The 27,121-nt window shown below is 32.4% G+C and overlaps 2 protein-coding genes across 2 annotated transcripts in view; one reads left to right on the plus strand and one right to left on the minus strand.

The window, feature by feature from the left end:
- The window catches only part of LOC128987012 (chondroadherin), an 80,290-nt gene extending 72,880 nt beyond the window's left edge, over nucleotides 1-7,410 (minus strand). The window contains exon 1 of the mRNA XM_054407656.1: nucleotides 7,310-7,410. The gene's annotated coding sequence lies outside the window, so the exon portion shown is untranslated. The remainder of the gene's footprint in view (nucleotides 1-7,309) is intronic.
- On the plus strand, nucleotides 1,487-9,082 carry LOC128987013 (uncharacterized). Its single transcript, XM_054407657.1, has 3 exons — nucleotides 1,487-1,638; nucleotides 8,196-8,327; nucleotides 8,884-9,082. Exons 1-3 carry the CDS (start codon nucleotides 1,621-1,623, stop codon nucleotides 9,067-9,069), a joined length of 336 nt encoding a protein of 111 aa, XP_054263632.1. The 5' UTR covers nucleotides 1,487-1,620; the 3' UTR covers nucleotides 9,070-9,082.
- The last annotated feature ends 18,039 nt before the right edge of the window (nucleotides 9,083-27,121 follow it).

A 27,121-nucleotide genomic window follows, 5' to 3' on the forward strand; every position in this document is an offset into this window, starting at 1 on the left:
CTCAGTTAATACTCGTTCAATCTTAACAAATAAGGTGTCAATAGATTTTTATTAAAATTACCTTTAAAAAGTTATTCTTGTAAATTTTTTATAAAATCAACCGTTTTCGAGTTATTAGAGAGTTCCGGGACACCCTGTATTTACATAAATATAGATTGTAGTTGGATAACGATTTCAAGGTAAAATTACCATCTAATCGAACCTGCACAGTAATTATCTATTAAGGTATGAACACTGAACTAATTTCCATAGTGTTAGAACTACTTGAATTTACATACGATTACTTCAACTATTGAGCATTCATTGAACACGTTGGTCGTATGAGGAAGGTGTCTAATCACTCTTTACAGTTTTATATTATTTCACAAGGTTTAACAAACAAACCTGTTTAAACTAGTATGTTATTACATTAAAATCTTAGATATCTTGGTATGTACCCGAATCATAACTGTACGCCGTCAAAATGTCTAGTATTATTTACTGTTTTACACCTATTTTGGTCTACTTAAATTCCATTAACTTCAAAGATTTTCAGTGAGAAAAAATATTTCTTAAATAGCCATAAAAAACAAATAGTAATGATTTATATGTATAAATTTCTACTAATTTTAAATATTCTTCTTTTTAGAGATGTGCATTAAAACAAAAATACTTACTCGTTTTTTAGTTAATATTTTTAATCTTTAATATAAAAATGCATCTATTTTTCAAGAATACAAAAAGTAAAGTTAATCTTATATATCTATTTTAGTTATAACCTAAAAGGTATTTGAGACATTTAATCAAACACCTATTAAAAAAGGGGTCTGACTTAGGGGAGGTACGAATGAGGCATTAGTTCAAAATTCCTCCGTGAACAGCGCTGTAGTAGAGAGTACTTTGGCAAAGAAGGTTTACTAATCGCAAAAATAGTTCTGTTCATAAAATAAAATTATAAATGCCTCAAATTCAATTTTATTATTTTTTAATTATAAAATTAAACTATCATAACCTAACCGAACTAACCAAACTTGCTGATAATGAAATAATATAACAAAAGTTTATTAATAGAAAAAATAATTCTGTTTATTAAATAAAACTAGAAATTGCTCTACTAAAATTTTATAATGACTTAATAATAAAATTAAACTGTCATAACCGAACCAAACCAACCAAACTTGCTGATAATAAAAAAATCTTGGACAAAAAGATAATACTACGAGCGGGATTTGAACCCGGGACCTTCAGCATATCAGCCCGGCACGCTAACCATTAGACCACCGAGGCCGATGACCACTGACCGTTTTGTTACGATAATGGCGTTCCCTCAGCTAATAAGAAGCCCACAGCTGTCATCGTAGCCTCTTCTATACCTCCCCTGAGTAAATACCTTAAAAAAGTATTTGGTAGAAATTGTACATAATTGCAATATGTTTTTGTTCAATTTTTCATCGTAAAATAGTTGCGTGGTAACCTATGTTACAAAACATTCTCTTATAAGTTTAAATTTACTTCTAACTTTTAACAAACTGGTGTATAAATTATTGTTTATTACTATCTATAACACACTGACAACCTTCAACCTCAACTATACATAAAGGCAAATAGTCTTAAATAACTTGCATATTAGATATTTACAACATGTCCGGAGTAAACTCGGTAAGTATATTTAACGTAAAATATTATATTTTATGAGTAATGAAAATGTATATTAACAAGTTAATGGTCAGACATTTCATTAATAGTGTTTAAAACATTTTAAGTGACTTTTGCGATACATCGATTTAGCTTAGGTTTGAAAACGAAAGATATTTATAAGATATTTTATTTGTTTACGTTACCCAACGTATATTTTTATATCTTGTATTTCATATAATACTTTCTTAACTTAAATCTGCTTATAAACTGTCAATTTATCTAAATCCATTATGGCCTTTCTAAAATGATATATTTAATTTTACAGGCGGTTAAATAGCAATACAACTTTTTTAACCCAGAATCGGAACTTAAATAAATTATATGAAATTTTTCTAAATATTTCAAAGACTCATTAAATAAATAATTGACTATTAGATATCAATAGCCAATGGTAATATTTTTTATATTATCTGTTACAATTACAACTATCCTTTTATTATCTGTATTTCAATCAACTATCGTTTTAAAACAAGGATTCAAAATATCGTTAAAAATATTTATTTTCCCTGTAACAAAAAAGTCAATAACATATTTAAACTCATAAAAGTTTAAATTACTATGGTATACAAAAATCGGTTCTTATGATATAACTACTTAATAAACAACTAAGGTAAAAACAATTATTATCAAAAATGTAAGTTTTTATACATTTTAGCACCATACGTAATTTTAAAAACTATAAATTTCTATTCGTTAATAGAAATATTGTTACAAACCAGCTCTTAAACACTTTTTAACCACACAAAAACAACGTTAAACATTAAAACTAAATAATGAGTGCGGAGACACTTAGGGCGCTTGAAAATTCTTATTAATTAAAAGTAACAGCAGTTGGGGAATTCCTACTTAAGCAGTTCGCAAAGAAAGATCAAGTTGGAACCCTGCATTGTCGCAGGTATAATTTTTACATTTCCCTGTTTTAATTATGTATGTTTGACTTCGGATTGTATGCTTACCAAGTCCAACAATGAATTAAAGCGAAAATTAGAAATTGTTCATAATTAGTAAGATACTTTAAATTAGATTTTACTAAATTAATTTACTTAATTTAAAACAGGTTATTTTACATTTTCAAGTTATGGACTTTGTTATTTATTTTGATGTTATTGCACCAATTTGATATGAGTTATTATTTATTTTTTGATTCATTCGTTTAGTAATATTTTTTAAGCTGAAATGTTACGCTGAAAATGCCGTCACTCTAATTTTAAACAGGTTTAGATAATTTTGAAACAATTTGGGTTGATTTTTTGATGATGCAATCTTTTACTTATATTTAGTAAGATATGTCTTTTTTTACTGGCTAATTCAAAACATTGAAAATTCTTTCAAACAATTCGATTCAAGATATTTAAAATGTTTTAGAGTTAAAATAATTTTACAATATCATAGGCCTATTTGTACTAAAATTGCCACTCCAGATAATTTACTGTTTTCATAAATTTAACCAGATAAAATTATGTTATTTATGTGTTATTATGCAAAAAAATCTAATTAGCAAAAATGCAAACAAAATACTCTCAAGGTGATTTCAAGCAAGTTGTGTTATCTAAATACCATGTATTTTCAATAAACTTAAATGATAATAAAATATGCATGGTTGTATGTTTTATTACTGAATTATATGTTCTTGAAAGAAATAGATTTGACTTAATTTATACAGGTTAGTCAATTTTAATTTCATAATTTTATGTCATTTAAAGCATATATCATTTTACAGCCGAATGGTCATTTGTCTGGTATAAATAGTATTGATTGAGATAAATAAGTTTTATTTGTATATTTAAACAACATTATTATTTTGTTTAAAGGTTTTGCGTAATTCTTTTGAATTACTTAGTGAATAATTTAAGCTGGTAAAAACGACTTTGTTTAATATAAAACAGGTTATTTGATAAAATCATACTAAAATAAAATTATTTCTCTTTCAATTTACAATATTTGAGGTAAATGGGTATTTATGATTCAGGAAGTATTTTATAATTCGCACGTTATATAACGCGTTAAAAATCTCATTAGCTACCGGTACCTAATAAGTTTAAAACTTGTTAGTAATCTTTTTAAGAAATAGAATTACATGGTTTTCTATTTTAATGCTATCATTTTAGAAAACTTGATTGGTATTTATTTTACTTTCACTAAGTAAGATCGTTTTAAGCTGTAATTAAAACTTTGAAATAATACAATAAGTTACTTTACTGATTTGCGTCAAATTACTCCATTAAAATTTACATAACAAAATTTCTACTACTATATGTAAATGTTACTTACCTATTTCTTCAATATGTTCAGTTGAATTCCGCGGGTAGTTATATTTATGATTTCTTTTACTTTAATAGGCCTACATATAGTAGTTTTTGTGATATTAGATTTGTTTTATACTTTTATGAACGATATCACCAATTAACTAAAAAAAGTTTCAATTTAATGTTTTCCGTTCGAATCCCTTTACTTTTAAGTCCTTTTCTGTAATCATCTTGATGGACAGTATACAAGTGTTTGACCTTTTTCAAGTTAGAGTGTGTAGAATGAATACAAACTTTTGCCCAAAAGTATTTTCCACTTGAAAGTTACCCGTGAAATCATTTATCACTCTAGGGGCCGCGGCCGTGTGGCGCCGACGGGAGATCTCTTTAAATCTCGAAACTGGCTTTGAATTCGTTTTATTATTGATGTAAATGTAAAAATGATAGTTATTTCATGCCAACGACAATTCGACGGAGAATTTTGACTTAACTTTATTAATTCTCAATTTTATGAGAAAATTTGTGTTATAGTGGTGAAAAGCAATTTTAGACAAAGAAAGAACATAAAAAAATAAAAATGAAAAAATTTTTCTACCAAACATTTTAAAATACTAATACCTTATGTGTACGGTTCTAGACAAAAGTCCAGAGTTTTCAACTCATTATTATACTAGGATTATTTTTGCACCATATTTGAACTGTAGGTATTGAGTTTGTTAAACAATATTTGTAAACCAGTTTTTTTATTTCCTCTAGCAAATTATATTTTATAACTTTTAACAATATCAGAATTTGAGAAAACTATGGAAATACTAGGGGGTTTTCAAAGTTCAATTTAGAGTATTATTAAATGTCATTTTTCTTTCACTGAATATTGGATTTTAATTAAAGGACATTTGAATCGACTAGCATTAAAAACAAAACAAAACCAAGAAAAATGTACAGAACGTTTTAAAATATATCTTTGAGTTTGAAATTACCTTTTAGTGTTAAATACAGGTGTCAAGACCTATCACGAATCAATGAATAGATATTAGTTATTATACGCAGATTAGATACTACTAGCCATTGAATTTTACGAATAAATATTACAATTCCTGTTCTTAGAATTATTGTTTTAACTGATAGAGCTTCAATTTAAATTATAGCAAGGTTAATCCATGAATAAGTGGATTATTATTAATATGTGATTGAAGGAAAGATAATTGTTCAATAGTTTTCTAACTGAAATAGTTTTGTAAAAATGTTATACTATATCTGGTAGTACAGTCAAAGTGGAATTGTGAATAAGAAAAAATATCCTAACCACTATTATTTATAATGTTTAACTTAGCGTATCTTATGAACAGATGGCAGCGGAATATAAGTTATCTTTGTGCGTTTAGCGTTATCCACGCGACATAAAATTACCCACAATTCTGATGTTGGCAGTTTTAATATTTTTTAAGAAATGTTTAGAGTTGCTCGGTAAATTAACTTCTTGCACTGTTCAATAAAATTTTAAACATGCTATTGTGATCGTCAAAGATATAATTTTACTTCGGATAATGTAAAAAGTTTTTTTTAGTCACGCATACATACACGGTGCTCATAATAGCAAATTTATTTTATGCAAAAGTATAACAGTCATACATTGAAATAAAATTCTTTGCTGTCTCCCACCTAGAAGTTTTCTTTCGAGAATAATGAGACAATTAACGTAGTACGTACTTATTTTTTTGAACCAATCAATTTTTGTGCGTTATTTAAACTTTTAATATAACTAGATAAAGCTTTTTGGTAAAACAATTGCAAATTTCACTATTTGTTAGATTATTAATATTTTTGAACACAATTCCTAATTTCATTGTTCTGTAGATCAAAACCTAATTCAGGTATCTAAATATTTAAAAAAAAGGTGTAACAGTGAAACGGTACGATTTAGAAAACTGTTAAAGAAATATGATTATTTTGAAATAATGTTAACAATTGACAATATTATTCTATACGGGATTTAAAAATTGAATGAACTATTATCCGTTTAAAAATCAATTTTTGAAAACACAAAAATTTAAGTAAGAGGCGGTTGACAAACTTTAACAAAGTGTATTGTAGATACCATACAAAACATTTCTCGGCAATGAATTTTCATTTTAGTTTATATAAACCTAAAATATTATGGGCCTAATTTGATATATCTAAATGTTAAATTACTTTGCGGGCATGGACACATTGTGGAACACCACTTTTTAGAAAATATGACAACTTTATGATATAAAACCATCTATCAATTTTTTTTTCTAAAACTTATAATTTGGTTTTTACGTTATTAACTAACAAAACCTTATTTGTATCCTATATTTTAAAGTCTTTTCAGTATACCGGCTCATCCAAGCATCAAAAGACTTCTTTTTAGCTACTGTGATAGTTGTTTTTTACTGAGATTTATGTTACAATATTTTATTGTACTATTTCTTCTGATAACTTGATATGTTTATAACTATCAGTATTTCAATTGAATTCATTGATATGGTCTTCAAATTACAAAAAGTTTTATATACCTCCAAAACAATATGAACATAAAAAAATACTTTTAAGATTTTACTGCAGAGAACGCTTTAAGGGAAAATTGTATATACATGAAGGCATGCTTTTTATTTCGTTTTTAGTGAGATAGCATTGATTAACACACGCATCCCTGCTAACATTTGAAATAGGCTAAGTAAACCGAAGAAAACCATAATCTAGAGTTTTTCCTCTTATCAATATGGTTTTTTTAACCCAACATTGATTTGAAGTATATATATTTGGAAGTATGGTTTGTGCTGTTATTTGTTAAATGTAGTTCTTAAATCTAAAACTTTAAAACATATGAAGCACCCGCTGTTTTATGTCAAATTAAAATTAGATATCTTTTAAGTCAAACCTATTGACTCGTACAAGTTTAATTTGTTAGTTTTCTATAAAGAGAAATTCTAAAAAGTCGTTAAATTTAATAGTATTATAGCCTTAAAGAGAGCTTTTATAATTCAATAGGAAACTCCTCTAATATGTTTTAACAATTTTGTTGTTAACTGTTAAACATAACTATAAACAATTTCGATGTTTACAATATTTCCAACTAAAAGTTTTGAAATGTTTTCTAACTATAATTAATTGTTCAATAGTGTTAATGCAATAACTCTTCCTTTACCAAATGAGACGCCAGTAAAGATATCTAATGTCAAAAAGAACTTACTTAGTACGTCGAATCGTGTTAAATTTTACCATCAGTCTTCCATCCCCAAATATAAAAAAAAACTTTCCAAATAACATTCAAATATGTTCAATTATATTTACAAAATTTATTACAATCTCTACGCTAAACCAAAGAGAATCTCATAAAGAATCCCAGAAAACAGACTTACTTGACTCGCTGGAACTTTGAAGTCGGGGTAAAATTTGGGAAAATACGTAATTTTAAGGGCTCGGCGCAAGCGGCGGCGAGGGTACTTTAGCAGAAGCGCCGAAACGCAGACTGACTGATCCCGCAACAATGACTCATGGCGCATGTCCCGACCTGCGCGCCGACCTGCAACTCGATACAATAATGTACATTATGAAACCCTACCCTAAATGTTATTTCACATTTTCATCCGAGAGAGGCTCGGTTTCTGGAGACGCTTCTAAGAGTCGCTTAACCTAATGTCACTTACACCCTGTTGGCACTCGTACTTTATGAGTCGTATAAGTAGCTATAAAGGTTATTTGTTGAGCTCTGTTTCAGTCGGAAAGTGTTTCTTCATTGTTGATGATCGTTGGATGTGTTGTTTGAATTAGTTTAGAGTAGTGTAGATAATTGTTGGGAATTTATTGTAAATAAAACACAACATGGCGGTCCCCTAATCCCGGATATAAGAAAGAATAATACGTTAACTAAAAATAATTCATAGTAACTTTAACGCATTGAATTGATTAAAGTTCATATAATGACTATACTAATGACAGAATGCGTTATAAAACTGACATGATGAGTTTAAGTGTTTACAACATATTCTATACCCCTATAAAATTGAATCCAATTGTGTGTTAGGAACTTTTCTTCTTATGAACATTTCAAAATTGTGAAATGACACCATTACCCTTTTGTAAGTAAAAAATGTTAATCGCATATGATACCAAAATAATAGTCTTATAAGGTAAATTTAAAAAAAAACAATTTTTTGTTTGTTTTATCCTCGAAAGATAAATACGACATCCAAAATACACATAAACAACAATTAACATTAGCTGAATAAATTAATATTTTTCCAGATTATTACGCATCTTTCACAAATTCAAGAATGGCTCAAAGTCCACGTATCAATTGGACTTTTGACTTTTCTGTACATCTTGGGTCTGGTGGTGTTCAGCATTTCATGCACAATAGCAGTTTATGCTATTTTTGTAAGTATTCGTTCATGGCTAATGGGATTTTTTTAGGAAGTTTGTGGATTATTTCATAGTTTATTGTTGTGAGTATTAGCATTGTTTAAGATCTCAACGCTGTATTCCAAACCGTTGAGGAGTTATTAATGTTTTTGTAAAAAACACATAAATACTGACAGTCGGTAAACTAGGCACCAAAGACCCATGTTCCTACGGTGAAATGTGTTTGTCTTGACCTAAGCAATAACGCTATATACATGTGTCCAGAGAGTTACGGGACACCCTGTATACAGAGACCAAACATTTTTGCATGAAAATCTTATGTACAATTGCACGATTTGTGATATTTTTTTTTTTATAAAAGTTATACCCCAAAACTCAAAGGTTTACAAATAGTGTTTTAACATAATCTCATAACGTTTACGATGAATAATACTACTCTTTCAAGTCTTGTCATCTTTAAAAGTAATGTCGTGATGAATAAATTTATACTAATTCTAATAATCTCTTGAAAACTAGACAGATTTATCCCTTTTTAATTTACTTCAAATCTTGAGGTTATCGTTTATTTCAGTTTCTTGTGAGTCGTCTGCTGTGCATGAGGGACAACGAAATAGCCAAGCATGATCAGCTGATCATAAATAGAAACGTCGCTCCGAAGCCAAGCCAAAGTAGAAGCAGATTCTCAGGGTTTCCACTGCAACGTCCAGACATATCACTTAGGCAGTCATTGGAAATGTTTGAAGTCAAAGGGAAATAATCAACTATGTATGAACTTCCGTTTTACCTGACATAAATTAACTGTTTATGATAATCACAAATTACTTGACGTCGAGAAATTATAATGAAAATCTACAATAGCCCAGCATTTTCTACCACTGCACCTAAACTGACTGGGACGGTGGCGTCGTCCTTTAACCCAGCTAAAAGGGTTCACGAATTGTGGATATTTATAGCCATGCACTGTGGATGCAATACTCCCTGGTGTGGATTAACGTCCGCACTAGTGAGTACTACGACCATCCACAGTATCCTGATAATTAGAAAGATTCGTTAATACCAAGACAGAAGTGTAGTTCGGACCCCATTATAAACTATAGGTCTCTTAGTTGCCATTCGCTGTATGGTCTATTAATTAACAGCTGTGTCTAAGGAAAATGTCGGCCTTAGTCACTAACAAGACTGCAAGATCGCACCACTTACCCTTTACTCATATTTGGGTTAAAATACACAAATAGTCGCTTTCCCATCTTAAATAATTTATACAGGGTGTTTGTGAACTCTCTCGAAAAAAATCACAGCATTACCTTGGGTTAATACATGAATATTTTACATACAAAATACGATAAATTTAGAGCAAATCAAAAAATGCAAGACTATACCAACCGTCAAGTTAAAGTATTTACAGCTGACTTCAACTGATATATTAAATCCATCAAAATGTAAACATCAAAAATTCTGAAACCTCATAAAATATGAAAATAAAATTATTTTTTATTGCATTGTCATCCATTTTTGAGCTATGTTTCAAGTTTCAAGTGTACACCTCATCGGGAAGTTGCTTTAAAATCGATTGCAAAATTTGTACTGAACAGACAAGAAAGCGAGCTAAGAAAAAAGTTTTAATTACGTTTAAAATTTAAAATTTTGGAGTTACAAAAGGCTCAAAATATAGGAGTGAACTTCCAAAGCGCTTGTGTGAAGGCAGTCATGTGACGTATCAAATACCACTGTTTTTTCTCTCTAGAAATAGAAGCGCAAAGTAATATTTAGAAGAATAATTGTACTTTTTACCGATATATCTGGAGGTCGAAAATTAAGGAGTCGACTTTAAAGTTTATGTCCATGTTTAAAAAAAGTATAACCAACGTTATCATATCAATATTAATAATTTGAAGGTTTGAGTGTTTGTTTGTTTGAAATTAAATCAAGCATTAACTAATGGTCGGATTGAGTTGAAATTTAGTATGATGATAGCTCACATTTCCGATGAACATAATATGTTAATTATTTGTCTATTAAGAATATTATATTATATGTCATATTAAGGATATGTCTTTATTATAGACATATTCTTATCTCAAAATTCCAGTGGCTTTAGAGTTTCCCATGTTAACTTTATCAGTGTTCATATTAAAGAATTTTGTCAGCGGTTTCAACTACACAAGTTGACTCTATGATATTCAATAGCATTAATAGGTTATAAGGTTTACCAACAGGGTACAGCACTTTATTTGCATTTATGACAACAGCTTATTTGAACAAATCAGCAACAGAAAGTTGTGAGAACTTTGTTTTTTTCTATTTTTTATACAGGGTGTTTTTGAATTCTCTCGAAAAAATTCACAGGATTATTCCTTGGGTTAGGCTAATACATGAATATTTTACATTATAAACACGGGTCGCCGGAGCCTCGTTTTCTGTCTGTCTGTCTGTATGTGTTTTTTATAAATAACTTTATAACTCGAGTTTGAATCGAGGTACAAACTTTAAATTTGACACACTTTTGTATTTTAACGTGGTACACAAACATGCAAAATTTCATTTCGGTGACTATAGCCGTTTCAAAGTGGCGGCCATCTAAATTCTTGACCACAAATTACATGAGAACCACTAGAGTTACAAAAAAAAAACACAAGAATAACAAAATGTGGAAAATTTCGAGAGAGTTCACAAACACCCTGTATAAAACAAACACCAAACAGCTTAATGTCTTCAACTCTGCTTAGAGAGATGTAATCAATGTGTCTGGCAACTCAAAGTTAAACATTTTACTAAGATTTACACAATTGTACATAGAGGAATAAGCCTTTATCATGCTAATAGCTTTTAGCTTATTTTCAGATTCAAGAATTTGTTGAACACTTATATTATACTAACTTCTTGATCAGCATTGTTCGTGTCATTAAATTTACGGAAAGTAAATGAAAGATAGTCTTATAACACTTAAAACATTATTTACGTTTATACTGTAACTCACAAGACGGTAAATATACAAAAAAAGATGTTAAGTGGTGATTGATTTCGATTGGACACTCCAATCATCATCAGATCCAAAAGGCGAATGACTTATATTATAGCAGGCTCCACTTATTAATCCATACTGTCCAAACCGTTCTTCCAAATCATCGGTTTGAAATATCCCTAATAATATATAGTGATAATGTAAATCATTCTTGAAGTAGATTACAATATCAATAAAAACTTGTAATGTATGACTTAAAACAAGTTGTGTCTGATCGGTCAGTTTGCCGTAGTTCTTAGCTTAGAGTTTACCTTTGTCAAATATTGAATCCCCTGAAAAGACATGTCTTTCCATTTGTTCACCCAATTGAGAAAAACTTTTAAGTATTGTAACGGTTCGTTTTTAGGTGTTACTTCTTTTAAATGATGTTTATTATTATATAATATATTGTGGGGGATGAGCTCGCTTGGCAGTGAGCACAAAGAAAGGTACTCGAGATTCGATTATACAAAATTCTATATTATATTGTCAACACAAGTAGTATTTATAATTACAGAGATACAGGGAAAAATAGAATATAAATATTATATCAAGAACAATGAATGGCAAATACTAAATGACAAAATAATGATTTTCAATCAAATATAATTGTTTATGTTATTATTCTCAAAATAACTATTCAACCAAAGAGGAAATAGAAATTGGTAAATATATATATATTGTTTTAAAATAAAAGTATGTAATGAAATTTATGAATTTAATAAGAAAAGTATTAAGTGACTTTATAAGTATTTCAAAACTATCTGTGCTCTAAGTCCAAAAATATTAAAAGAGGATAACGGCCTTACCTTGGCCAGCCGGCGCTGGTTCCTAAGGAGGAGTGGCTTTTTGGTGAAAGGTCTACCACCGATGGTACTTTACAATTTTCTTACAAAGAGAGAGGGTAAGGCCAGGTGTACCCTGAGACCCTGAGCTGGTGGATGGCTCAGCTGCGACGGTTGCCCCTTCTTCCAGGGAGTCACAGCACTGCTGGATTATTTCCATCATTTTGGGTTTTTTTACTTCATCTTCTTGAATTTTTGACATCAATTCCAAAAATTGGAAAAATATCTTATGTTGGTTCACTTCCAACTTGATGGCTTGGGTTTTGGTGATAATTTCTTCCATCTCTAATTTTATACATGTTTCGTATATCAGCAGGGATATAAAAATCATGCTATCATTATCTTCCTTCACATAAAATTTTCCCTCACTGCTTATTCGAGGAAAGAAATCTCTAATAAATCTCTGTACGTAACGTTTACTGATCGTATCGGAGGGGATTTCCTGATCAGGCCTACAGAATCTATATATTTGATGAATAGTCTCTTTAAGGAAGCTGTGACTATAAAGGGTTTTTGCTAAACATGGTGTGTTGACTTGCTGCGAGTGTACAGCACTACACTGTACCGGTGGCAACTTTGGATTGATATCGATTGTGTTTCCGGCTAGGTCTAAGATCTCCCCTAATCTAGCGTTTGTTCCTGCTGCTGAATTTTGGGGGGAAATCCCGTTTGACCTGTCCTGCACACTACATGGAGGTTTTGTTTTTAAAGACATTGTACTAACGTTTAATTTATCCGAAGTCAAAGTCTTTCCACTAGTACTTGGTATTGGATTTTGTTGAGCTATAGGAGTTTTACCTACTTCGTTAACCTGCATGGGAATTTGTGTTTTGTCCCCAGCACGTGATAAAGTTATGGTACCCTCTTGGTAATTTAGTATCACCCCACAATGTTTAAGAAAATCATTTCCCAAGATCATAGAACAATTCAGGTTCTTAACTACATACACTTCTTGAGTGAATTCTATTAAGGCTATGTGAAATGTTAATGTAGTTTTCCCGAGGACAATTGGGTATTGAACCTACTGAATGCAAGAAGCAGCACAAAACTGCTTACACTCAGCAATCTACTTTACTCAACCAACTGCTGTAACTGATACTTCTACAATTGTTTGATTGATTGAAAATCATTTACAATATTAATTTTAAAATTTTTATTGAATTAAAATTTTCCCCAAAACGTCCTACCATTACAGTATGAAATGTTGTCATAATTTATATTGAATAGCGTCCTGATTTGTGTCCCTAAACCTATCCGCTTTGATGTCGTGTTTAACGTTTACTATTTTCCACCATTTTAAGATAGTCTGTAAAAACATTACTGTACAATTACTGTATTCATATGTTTGTTTTACCAACTTTTTTCCTGAAGAGCAGCAATATATTTTTCGTAAAAAAATCCCACAACAAAAGTTAACATTCTGACGTTCTAAATAAGTAGGAAACAACGCCTTTTTGCTCAACGCAGAACAAGTTTAATAACATTAATTTCCTCTTCTCTGTATAATAGTTTTAAATGGGATACACACGCAAACAGTTTATTGACTGATGATAAATCATCCAATTCTGGAACGATACAGGTTTGATTCGAGGCAGTTTTCTTATACATTTAAATATGTGTACAGTGTCGAAGAGAACAAATATTGTTTGATGTTTGTCATATGGATTCTTAAATCAGGTTTTCAAACTACATCCACACAACAACTGAAACATCGATCTATTAACGCTGTTATTGTCAGAAATAATGCTGAATACTTTATATCCTATTTCAGTTAACATTTTTAAAATTTCCAACACTGTCTTATGTAAATAGGGAGTTGATAAGTTTTTGCAGGGAAATAAACTTACAATTTCCTTGCTTTTCTTAACAGTACTGGAGATCATAAATAACACAGCAGTACAACACAGTACAGCAGTTGGAACAGTAGTAGCAAGAGTCAATACTTTCCACTGAGTTGGAATTTAAAGCAAAGCCTTCAAGTTTACCTCCTCGGTAACTCAACTTTGGTTTGACATAAACTTCGTCTAATAAAAGATTGCTCAGCCGTTCATTATCACTTAAAAAATTAACTACTTCCTCAGATGCTTCCAATGGGAACTGTCTATCCCAGATGTACCCATGCCAAGCTTAGAAGTAAATGATTTTAGGTAGACAGGATCAGGCATCGTTAAATCTGCAATATCGTCAATGAACGATTAATCTAATTTAAATTGCTTTGAATGCTTACTTTAAAATCAGTTGCCAATCCAAAAATAAATGTAGGCCTACACACACTAAGTAGTTGGGACCGTTTGTGGATATTCCTAACTATAAATTTTTGTGATTGGTTGATATTAATACAAATTCCGTTTTTGAACGGTCTTATTTTCAATTCATTATCTATAACTACACGAGGTTCAATTTTAGGTGTATCATCTTCAGTTCTTCTCTTTTGGTGGACCTTTCTTTAGACTCCTCCACCGAGTTTTTACGCCCGTTCTCTCAAATTAGTGGAGACAAAGAAAAACAGTTTCAAATTATTATATACATGGTGTACCTAAGCAGTAACGCTATATACAGGGTGACCATTAAGTCTTAGGACGACTTTATAACTTTTAAACGACAAACGATATCACAACCACATTTGGTGTACTGTTACTGGAAATTGTAAGCTACTTTTCTGTGTACATGGTGGTCGAATATCACCTTTGGGGGACGGCCCGTCGGGGGTCAGAAGAAAATCTTTAATGACAGCCTATGTTGAGTTGTACATCATTTTAAAGGTCTACTTCAACTGAAAACAATGCCGCAAACCGGACTTCAAAAGGTTGGTCCAGTCGGAAGAAATCGCGTTTCAAAGTTTAAAAAATGTTTAACACCATTATTACTGTAGCTTATAGAAGTTAAGGGTAATACTTACAGAAATTCTTTTAAAGTAGGTGTTCAAAATGTCCACCATCAGTCGTCTGGCAATATGCTAACCGGTTATAAAAGGTGGCTACTGTATTTTGCATGTATTATCGTGGAATAGCTTGAGCTTCATGTTCCTATGTCTCAGTTCGTTCAGATCTGTAGGCTTAGTTCGATACACTTTGTCATTGATATACATAGAAAGTAGTCAAGCGGAGTTAGGTCAGGGGAACGAGCCGGTCACTCAATCGCACCTCGTCTTCTAATCAACCGGTGTGGGAATACTAAATTTCCATTGATGAAAAATGATCCTGTAATTGATTTCTTACGTAATAATGGTATTTTTCTTTTTTAAACTTTGAAACGCGATTTCTTCCGACTGGATCAACCTTTTGAAGTCCGGTTTGCGGCATTGTTTTTAGTTGAAGTAGACCTTTAAAATGATGTACAACTCAACATATGCTGTCATTATAGATTTTCTTCTGACCCCCGACGGGTCGTCCCCCAAAGGTGATATACGATGTACACAGAAAAGTAGCTTATAATTTCCAGTAACGGTATACCAAATGTGGCTGTGATATCGTTTGTCGTTTAAAAGTTATAAAGTCGTCCTAAGACGTAATGGTCACCCTGTATATATCCACTTACGGGACACCCTGTAGATTATTGTTGAAAATATGATCAGCCTATATTTGATTTGGATTATGATAAAGTGTTCAATTTAATGCAATTAAACATGCTATTTGACACGATCATAAACACACGAAATCAATAGCGACTCAAATATATTCTAGCAAATTAAATGTTACCTCATGAAATTCAGCAGATGAACTTTTAAGTAAAAAAGTATACAATATTTGGACTTGAGAACATCAATTATTCTTGGCCCCAATTTTCCCCCCTAAATGGACTCCTAAAGCCCAAAAACTCCTTTATTGAATCAACCGTCGCTGTAGAATAACGATAAATATTATAGTTGAAACATTATATTAAATATATTAACATTATATTATTAATATTGACGTAAGAATATTACGCTTAGAGTCTTGCTAATGTTTTGTACTCTAGACATGTTTTGCGGACTCAGCTTCCTCCTCATTAAATGTTATTAGCCCTGCTGGTCACCTGCGACTTACACTGACCGTACGGTGTAATCGAAGCAAATTTAGTTTTGGTTAAGGTAAATATACCTAATATCACCAATAAGAAGGTTATCATCAGTAAAATAAAATAGACCACATTTTTAATACATTAATTTTTATTTTACAATAATTAGTTTTTATGTACAAAACACAAAAGACTCTAAATATACATCAATCAACCTAAACCAAAAACATTCTTAAAATAAGGTATGGTATCTAATATTCTGTGCTGCAATTAGTTCCACCTTAAGCTATATATACAATTATTTCTACTGCACGGATTCTCCCCTATATTTATTATATTTATTATTTATATATTTTAATATTTTTTTATTTTTTTATTTAATTATTTATTTATTTATTTTATTATTTATTTATTTATATTTATTGTGGAGTAATGTCCGAAATATTCCACATTGGAAATAAACCACATTGGAAATTCCGAAATCCTGAATTATGAAAAGAACAGACATACCTCTAATTGTTCATTAAAAAAAACTTTTTATGTTCTTAAAGATTGTTTTGTACAACTGCTGCGGCCCTCTGCAGCCTAGTGGTAAATCCGGCACTGGGTGAGAGTAGCGGAAGAGTAGTAGGGAGATTTGCAGGTCTATGATGAGTTGACGACCTGTGAGATACCCTACGCAGGTGCCTAAAGCCTAGCTCCAATCTTTGGAGCACAAACAAGGAATTATGTTCCAATGCTTTAGTGTACAGTACACAAGTTGTGATTACACAGTCCTTGATAATCTGCCAAGAGTTATTCTTTTACTTTGTAATGACTGTGGTACTGACTACTGTCAAGTGTTTACAGATTATTTTACTGTGTTTACTGTTAACTGTATTTCTTCAATCCAGGGACGGATAAAACAGATCTGGTGCCCGCCGAAGAGGCACACTTAAAGTATCCTCAGATGGTAATAAAGTACTTCGAGGGACAGATTCGTTGGATGGAACCCTCCCCAACGAACAATGGGGTTAGTGGCACACCTAAAGTATCGTCAGATGGTAATAATGTACTTCGAGGGACAGATTCGTTGAATGGAACCCTCCCCAACGAACAATGGGGTTAGTGACACACTTAAAGTATCCTCAGATGATAATAAAGTACTTCGAGGGACAGATTCATTGGATGGAACCCTCCCCAACGAACAATGGGGTTAGTGGCACACCTTAAGTATCCTCAGATGGTAATAAAAAACTTCGAGGGACAGATTCGTTGAATGGAACCCTCCCCAACGAGCAATGGGAATAGTGGCACACCTAAAGTATCCTCAGATGATAATAAAGTACTTCGAGGGACAGATTCGTTGAATGGAACCCTCCCCAACGTACAATAGGGTTAGTGGCACACCTAAAGTATCCTCAGATGATAATAAAGTACTTCGAGGGACAGATTCGTTGGATGGAACCCTCCCCAACGAACAATGGGGTTAGTGGCAAGTATCCTCAGATGGTAATAAAGTACTTCAAGGGACAGATTGGTTAGATGGTACCCCCCCCCCCCCCAACGAACAATAGGGTTAGTGGCACACCTTAAGTATCCTCAGATGGTAATAAAGTACTTCGAGGGACAGATTCGTTGAATGGAACCCTCCCCAACGAGCAATGGGAATAGTGGCACACCTAAAGTATCCTCAGATGATAATAAAGTACTTCGAGGGACAGATTCGTTGGATGGAACTCTCCCCAACGAACAATGGGGTTAGTGGCAAGTATCCTCAGATGGTAATAAAGTACTTCAAGGGACAGATTGGTTGGATGGTACCCCCCCCCCCCCCCAACGAACAATAGGGTTAGTGGCACACCTAAAGTATCCTCAAATGCTAATAAAGTACTTCGAGGGACAGATTCGTTGAATGGAACCCTCTCCAACGTACAATAGGGTTAGTGGCACACCTAAAGTATCCTCAGATGATAATAAAGTACTTCGAGGGACAGATTCGTTGGATGGAACTCTCCCCAACGAACAATGGGGTTAGTGGCAAGTATCCTCAGATGGTAATAAAGTACTTCAAGGGACAGATTGGTTGGATGGTACCCCCCCCCCCCCCCAACGAACAATAGGGTTAGTGGCACACCTAAAGTATCCTCAAATGCTAATAAAGTACTTCGAGGGACAGATTCGTTGGATGGAACCCTCCCCAACGAACAATGGGGTTAGTGACAAGTATCCTCAGATGGTAATAAAGTACTTCAAGGGACAGATTGGTTGGATGGTACCCCCCCCCCCCCCCAACGAACAATAGGGTTAGTGGCACACCTTAAGTATCCTCAGATGGTAATAAAGTACTTTGAGGGACAGATTCGTTGAATGGAACCCTCCCCAACGAGCAATGGGAATAGTGGCACACCTAAAGTATCCTCAGATGATAATAAAGTACTTCGAGGGACAGATTCGTTGAATGGAACCCTCCCCAACGTACAATAGGGTTAGTGGCACACCTAAAGTATCCTCAGATGATAATAAAGTACTTCGAGGGACAGATTCGTTGGATGGAACCCTCCCCAACGAACAATGGGGTTAGTGGCAAGTATCCTCAGATGGTAATAAAGTACTTCAAGGGACAGATTGGTTGGATGGTACCCCCCCCCCCCCCAACGAACAATAGGGTTAGTGGCACACCTAAAGTATCCTCAAATGCTAATAAAGTACTTCGAGGGACAGATTCGTTGGATTGAACCCTCCCCAACGAACAATGGGGTTAGTGACACACCTAAAGTATCCTCAGATGGTAATAAAATACTTCGAGGGACAGATTCGTTGGATGGTACCCTCACCAACGAACAATGGGGTTAGTGGCACACCTAAAGTATCCTTAGATGCTAATAAAATACTTCGAGGGATAGATTCGTTGGATGGAACCCTCCCCAACGAACAATGGGATTAGTGGCACACCTAAAGTATCCTCAGATGGTAATAAAGTACTTCGAGGGACATATTTGTTGGATGGAACCCTCCCCAACAATGGGGTTAGTTTATTTGATTAGGCCATAGCCCCCAGCGAGCCAAAGGCGAGTATAGAAATATACAATTAATTTCATTTTTAAATTAATACACTACAGGGAGCAAGTAGAAGATATAAAAGGTAAGAATAGGTTGACATGACTCTCTCTAGGAACCACGAGACCTACGGTAATAGCTTATTCCCTATAGGTTTTGTTTTTGTGTAAAAAAAATGCTCGATTTTTTAGTATGATATTGCAGACAACTTTTTTGACAAAATCACATAGCTTTTATTTCTAATATAAGTTTGATTTTGGACCGTATTTTGTCTAGCCTATATAACAGAGTCGATCATTTGAAAGGTTCGTCAAAAATTATCTTTCCACCTGGTTATACCAATATTCAGATGAGGCTACAACAATGCCAGTGGCTATCGCAGATCAGGTGTGATTATGTCGTACAGTGGAAGAGTTGGTCATGTGAAGGTTATCAGGAGTTAACTTTCCACATGGTTGGATCAATTTTCACACTGTGCTGAGACTTCAATGACCACGACTATCAGGAGGCAATGCTCTAAGAATAGTGTAATATATTTATTGTATTAAAAATATTAAGATTAATTCTTTTCCGATATTTTATTTATACTGAATAAAATATCTTATTCAAATTAATATTTGTGATTAACGTAAGAAATTCGTTTACATGTATTGTTTTTTAGGTTAATTTGTATGAGAATAAAACAGAACCAGTAATGTTTATCGAGCTAAAATAAAAATAAAAACACAAACAATATATCATGATTTAATGAATTATTTCCTAAATGTTCACAACGTATGTAGACAATACAAAATACAAATTTATATCAAACAACTAAACACTGTACAATAACTGATTTCCATAATTAAATAAAAACAACTTTTCTTGTGGACTAGACATAATTAAATAATAGAAATAAACCTATGCTCCTTGAAGCTAAGATTAAAAGTATAATAAGCTGAATAAAACTGCTATAACGTAATAAAATAACCTCTACAAACTGATCAAATGTTGCACTAACATAACCTAGTTGAACCTACATATAATTTGTAGCTGATCAGGTCAGTTCTCGGTAGGGAATATGTGGCAGATTGACATTAGTCAGTTGTATGATTCAGTTGACGTATGACACTGCTCCGGGGACGCGTCAATATTTATATACTAACGTTACACTCACAACTGTCTGGCGCTACCGAGTCTGTGTCGACAATGATGAAACAGACTCTCGTTAATATTGAATGTAATATAAGGACTGAGAAAGCTGCTTGCTCCACTAATTCTTCTTGATTCTTAAAACAGGTTAGCGAATATCGTGTAATGTAAAAGTTCGTTAAAAATATTTCTAACTATTGTAAACTATTCATTAACTATTATAGACTTCTAATGGCTTCTGTTTCAATGTTTAAACAATCTTTCATTGTCTTAGACTCAGTAACATAAACAGTTCAGAGTTGTGTATTGTGTGCCTCAGGGACCAATATATACGACTCTCAGTCTGTAATGTCTGTGACGTCACTATTGTAAACCTCATATTGGTTTCTGTCTCAATGTTTAAACAATCTCTGATTGTCTTAGACTCAGTAACATAAACAGTCCGTTACAACTGTGTATTGTGTGCCTCAGGGACCAATATATACGAACCTCAGTCTGTAATGTCTGTGACGTCACTATTGTAAACCTCATATTGGTTTCTGTCTCAATGTTTAAACAATCTCTGATTGTCTTAGATTCAGTAACATAAACAGTCCAGAGTTGTGTATTGTGTGCCTCAGGGACCGATATATACGCCTCTCAGTCTGTAATGTCTGTGACGTCATTATTGTAAACCTCATATTGGTTTCTGTCTCAATGTTTAAACAATCTCTGATTGTCTTAGACTCAGTAACATAAACAGTCCGTTACAACTGTGTATTGTGTGCCTCAGGGACCAATATAAGCAGTAGTGTAACCACTCAGATGACTGATGAGTTGACGATCAGCATCAGTCTCCGACTTATTGTGCCTTTCTGTGGAATATCTCGTTGGTACTCATGTCAGTCAGTCATATCACGGGCTCAGGATGAGCACAGCACAGGAGAAAATGGGGACTTCTTCACCATAGGGTAAAGCAATCTCACTCTCTTCTTTCTTTCCCATAAGGTCGTTTCAAACGCTCTACGATTGGACAGAAGTTAACTAAGACCGAAGGACAAACAAGCCGAAGTTTTGAAAAAAGATTTAAAAAACACATTCCAGCTTGAAGATCACGAAACCGAACTACGATGAAATCTAACTTTGCAGAATATTTGATACAATCAAATGATGAATACAAAAGCATACTCGAATATTTAAAAATTCTTGAATATGAAAAAGACAAATCAAAATAACTTGTTAAAGAAGATTTTTACATATACAAGAATTATAAACAACATTTGGAAAATTTATTTAACACAATGAACATCAACAAACCTAATCCAATATTTGAAAAAAATCCTGCAGTTCAGTTAAATTAAGAGAGAAAGTTATTATAGTAGTGAAATTGTAAAACATCTGTTGTCTCCGTGCTAATTTCCAATATTTTAAAGCCCTCAGGAGCGGTTAAGATTTTTGACGTTTCAGATTTTTGACGTTTGGATTTTCGACTCTCTACTTTATCTGATATCGAGGCAAGTACAAGAATTGAAGTGTAGGTTAGTACACTGTTCAAACTTCATACCATGGGAATGGTTAAACAGCACCATCTACTTACCTTTTTAGCAACTTTCTGTCGCACTTTAGCTATTCTCTTCTTTTTAGGCTGTAGTTTGGCTACCTCTTCAAATTCTTTTCTCCTCAGGAAGTGTGTCTAGGTAGAGGTGGTCTGGACCTAGCGTTAAAATTTTTTTGGGTGGTAGAGCAACACAAGTGTGACTCAAATCCACAATTTAAAAAAATATATTCCATAAACCCACTTGCAGAAACGTTATTTTGATTTTTTTAGAAAAACCTGTACATTTCCACAACATTTTAAAATTCCTCTAGTATTTTCATACATTTTTATAACTTTGACACTACCATCATATTCTCCATTAAATTCTATGTAAGAATAGACAGCTTTTGGTTAGCCCAAAGCTTCAGAATTGCTATTTAAATTGATTAAAACTAAAAATTTAGATTTTCCCAAAAAAAGGTAAAAAATAAGCCTACAGACACTTTTTTTAAGAAAAATAGTAGAGATTAGCAAATTGCTACAAAAACTGCTCTAAAATCTTAGCTTTTAAAAAGTATGATTAGGCATTTTATTTGCTTCCTTTTAAGTACAGCTATTCCAGTTATAACTGTGAAAAACAAGGTTTCACTCGAACTCCATTAAACGCTAACAGCGGTTTTCAAAACTCTGTAGAATGTCACTTAATTATCTAGCAAAGAGATAAATAAATAATTTTAGTTTTAGATTACTATTATATTATATTACTATTATATTATAAAAGTATGTAAACAAACAAATTATTGTGAATTTTATTTTCTTGGATATTGTGTTTAAATAGGATAACAATTCAGTGCATGATTTTTCATTTCTTTTAAATAGACATAATATGTTATCTACATATCTGTGCCAATATATTATGTTTTTCTTATGAGGGTTATTTTTAATCATTATCTAATTTTCTTCTAAGTCGTTTAAATATATGTCAGCTAATAGGCCAGAAAGTGGTGAGTCCATCGCTATCCAAGAAAATAAAATTCACAATGGAAATACAAAAATTTGAAATCAATTTTCTCGGCTTAGCAATTGGAAAAAACAATGACAAACATTATTTTAAAATTTATAGAAAAGCCACTCAAACAGATCTTGTTATTCCTGCTGACTCAAATTCACCGTGGCAACATAAAATAGCAAGCTTTAACTCTATGGTACACAGAATGTTACGAGTACCTGTAAATGAAAATGATAATTTGGAAAAATGCATTATGGAAGACATAGCTGCAAGAAATGGATATAAATAATAGACAAATTAATTAAGAAAATACAAAATAAGAAAACCCAAAATTCAGGCAAAGAAGAGAAGAAGGAGTATATTTGTCTTCCATACAGTTCGATATTTAACAAACCAATCAGAAAAACATTTCAAGCATCTAAATTCAAAATTAGCTATAGATCTATAAACAACGCATTCAATTTAACTAATAAACTATCTAACAAGAACCCACATACAATAAATAGACAAATGTAACAAATCAGGAATATACAAAATGAAATGTCTAAATTGTCCCAAATTCTACCTTGGTCAGACTGGAAGAACATTATCATGCACATTCAAAGAACACATCCAAGCCGTAAAATCTACCAATCAAACATCTCAACGATCAATGTACGCAGAACATACAGGGTGAATTTTAAATGAGTCCCCCCCTACCTTTCTCTACATTTATTAAGATATCATCTCCGGACCGCATCAGATCATTGTTGAGTAGTAAGTACTTCATTTTGACTGGGTATACATTTTTGGCCGCCATCTTGGATCCGCCATATTGGATACAAAGTTTTTTTTTTCAAATGTAAAGGTAGGGTTGTGACCCATTATTTCAAACTAGAATTTTACGCTGATTACAATGCCACAATTAGTTTTTAAAAATCTTGATCCGTTTTAAAGTTATGAGGAATTTTTATAACTTTATTTTTAGCCCATTTTAACATTGTGCATTAACAAACTAAAACCATAATCTCAAAATAGTGCTAGATAAAGATAAGTATACACCACCATTTTCACTTGGTTATGACGGATAAAGTTTTTTCAGCCGCCATCTTGGATCCGCCATTTTCAAATGTGATCAATTTATTTAAATACTAGCTGTACCCGCGGGCTTTGCCCCGTTTAACTTCTTAATTTTCAAGATGATCTCGTTCGCATGGCTCAATCACGTCCTGGTTGAAGTTCGTTCGCTACTCTCACTCACCTTTAGGTTGGAGCTCGTTCGCTGCGCTCACTTGCCTTCAGGTTAGCTCGTTCGCTACGCTAACTCGTCTCCAGGTTGAAGTTCGTTCGCTACGCTCACTCACCTTTTGGTTGCAAATTAGCTGTTGTCATTAATTGAAATAAATAACAGTGCTGCACCCTGTTGGTAATCATTGTAACTTTAATGCAATTGAACATCATAGAACAGAACCAACTTGTTTAATTGAAACAGCTGTTAAGATTCATTAATTCCTTTTAAATATGAAAAATCATAAGGCTAACATGGGAAACTCCAGAGCCACTGGGGCGGAGCCCGAGAGTCCGATCAGAATAAAAACAACTTAGTTTTCCTATTTAATGCCTAAAGAATCAATGTACCAAATTTCAGCCTCCTAGGTAAATGGGAAGTGGGAGAATTAGTGATGAGTGTGTCAGTGAGTCAGTGAGGGCTTTGCCTTTTATAAGTATAGATGAAGGTGGTGTTGTGACCCATCATTTTGAACTACTTTTTTATACTGGACTCAATGCCGCAATCCGTTTTTGGTTATCAAGCTTTCTTGATGAAATATTAAAATACTCTTATTTAAAATTTCAATATTTCAAAGTCCAAAGATGCAAATGAAAAACGGATTGCAGCATTGAGTTCAGCATAAAAGATTAGATCAAAATGATGGGTCACAACACCACCTTCATATTTAAATTAATTGATCACATTTCAAAATGGCGGATTCAAGATGGCGGCTCAAAAAACTACATCTGTCATAACCAAGTGAAAATAAGTCGACAATGAATGGTGGTGTATACTTATCTTTATCTAGCACTATTTTGAGATTATAGTCTTAGTTTGTAAATGCACAATGTTAAAATGCGCTAAAAATAAAGTTATAAAAATTCCTCATAACTTTAGAACGGATCAAGATTTTTAAAAACTAATTGCGGCATTGTAATCAGCGTAAAATTCTAGTTTGAAATAATGGGTCACAACCCTACCTTTACATTTGAAAAAAAAAACTTTGTATCCAATATGGCGGCCAAAAATGTATACCCAATCAAAATGAAGTTCTTACTACTCAACAATGATCTGACGTGGTCCGGAGATGATATCTTAAGAAATGTAGAAAAAAGTAGGGGGGGAACTCATTTAAAATTCACCCTGTATATTAGAAAACAATCACAATTATGGCAAATTAGAAGAATTTGTCGACATTCTAAATTATGAAAAAAGGGTGAAAAAATTGATATCAAGAAGAACTACAAATTTATCTACACTCAAAAGAACACGGCAACCAAACTCTTAATATAATGCAAAAACAAAAACAAAATTCAATTCATGAAAAATCAGACAAATCAGAGAAGAATCGTATACATTCACATGTTAAAAAAATACGCGCAACCATTTAATCAAAATTTACAATGCATTCAAAACATACGTTATTAACTATTTATTTATTTGTTTGTTTACATACTTTTATAATACTGTGATCATGGCCATAGTGCCGAAATACGTATTAGTTAAATAAAAATGAATTTTAGGGTACTCTGGTTTTTATAATTTTACTTATTTATTGAAAAAGTAGCCCTAAAAAGTGAACAAAACTATAAATAGTAAATATATAGGTTCTATATTTATGCATTAATATGAGTTGATAAACAAAATAAAATATGTACAAATTCCTAATAACTCTATATTCATCTAATTTGATATTACAAACATGTATTCGAATGTACCAATTAAAGAAACCCTTAAAATTATACCAGAAAACCTATCTAAAAACAATGAACTAATACCTGGTAATGTCAATGATTTAATTCCAATCACCAAAACAATGGTTGAACAGAATTATTTTGAATTCAATTTGGTATATCATAAACAAAATGAAGGGTTAGCAATGGGTTCACCACTATCTGGTTTATTAGCCAACATTTACATGCAACATATAGAAAACGAAAAAATCATTAACAATTTCAACCCAATTCTGAAGGATATCGTATATTGGTTCGGATATGTTGATGACATCTATGCTTATTTAACGTTGACAAGCATACCCAAATCAACTATTGGATTACTTGAATACAATATCAAAATCAATTAAATTCACATTAGACGTTCAAAATCCATTAATTTCTTAGATTTTACCATAGCAAAAGAAAACAATACACATAAATTTAAAAATTTTTGCCTACTGAAAACAATCATCCTAGCAAATTCAAATCGTCCCTGGAAAAACAAAATACTGTAGCAACAATCCATTCATATATTAATAGACTTATTATTCCCATGAATAACGAAGACTTTCTTCGGTAAAAAGAACACATTACCAAAATTAGCAAAGACTCATGGATACAGCAGCAAAACAATAGAAAAATGATCAAGAAAAAGACAGACAGAAAAACCAACAAGTCGAGAAAGAAGAAAAACATTAATTTTTATATCTACCTTACTCAACTACATTTAACAAAGCATATAGAAAATCATTTAAACACAATTAGAACGAAAAACAATCCATTTGATTTAATTAACAAATGTTCAAAGTCAAACAATAACACATCAGACATAAAAGACAAATCTGGCATATACAAATTAAACTGCAGTTCCTGCTCTAAATTCTATATTGGCAAAAAAGGGCGAAATTTTTTAAAGTAGGTACAAAGAACATATTCAAGCAATTAACTCAAACAACACAAAAATTTTCATTTGTAGAACACTACACCAATGAAGAGTACTGTGACATGCATTTTATGTATGGAGCTGCATTAGGAAATGCATCTCAGGCAAATGCTGAACGATTTCCACATCGACCATTACCATGTACAAAGACTTTTACTGCAGTTCACAATTGGCTACGGAAAAATTGAACTTTCCAGATTAAGATAAAACACAGGTAAGTAATAAGTCCATTAGATCTGTGGAATTTGAAGATGTTCTAATCAAATTCGAAGAAAATTCCCGAACCAGTACTCGGGCAGTTGTTAATGATAGGAATACTAGCAAGTCCACTGATTAGAGAGTTTTAAATTATGAGAAGCCATTTA

Source organism: Macrosteles quadrilineatus, unplaced genomic scaffold, assembly GCF_028750875.1.
Source record: "Macrosteles quadrilineatus isolate MER2022 unplaced genomic scaffold, UCM_ALF_1.0 Scaffold_2__2_contigs__length_208266976, whole genome shotgun sequence".
Classification (NCBI taxonomy): domain Eukaryota; kingdom Metazoa; phylum Arthropoda; class Insecta; order Hemiptera; family Cicadellidae; genus Macrosteles; species Macrosteles quadrilineatus.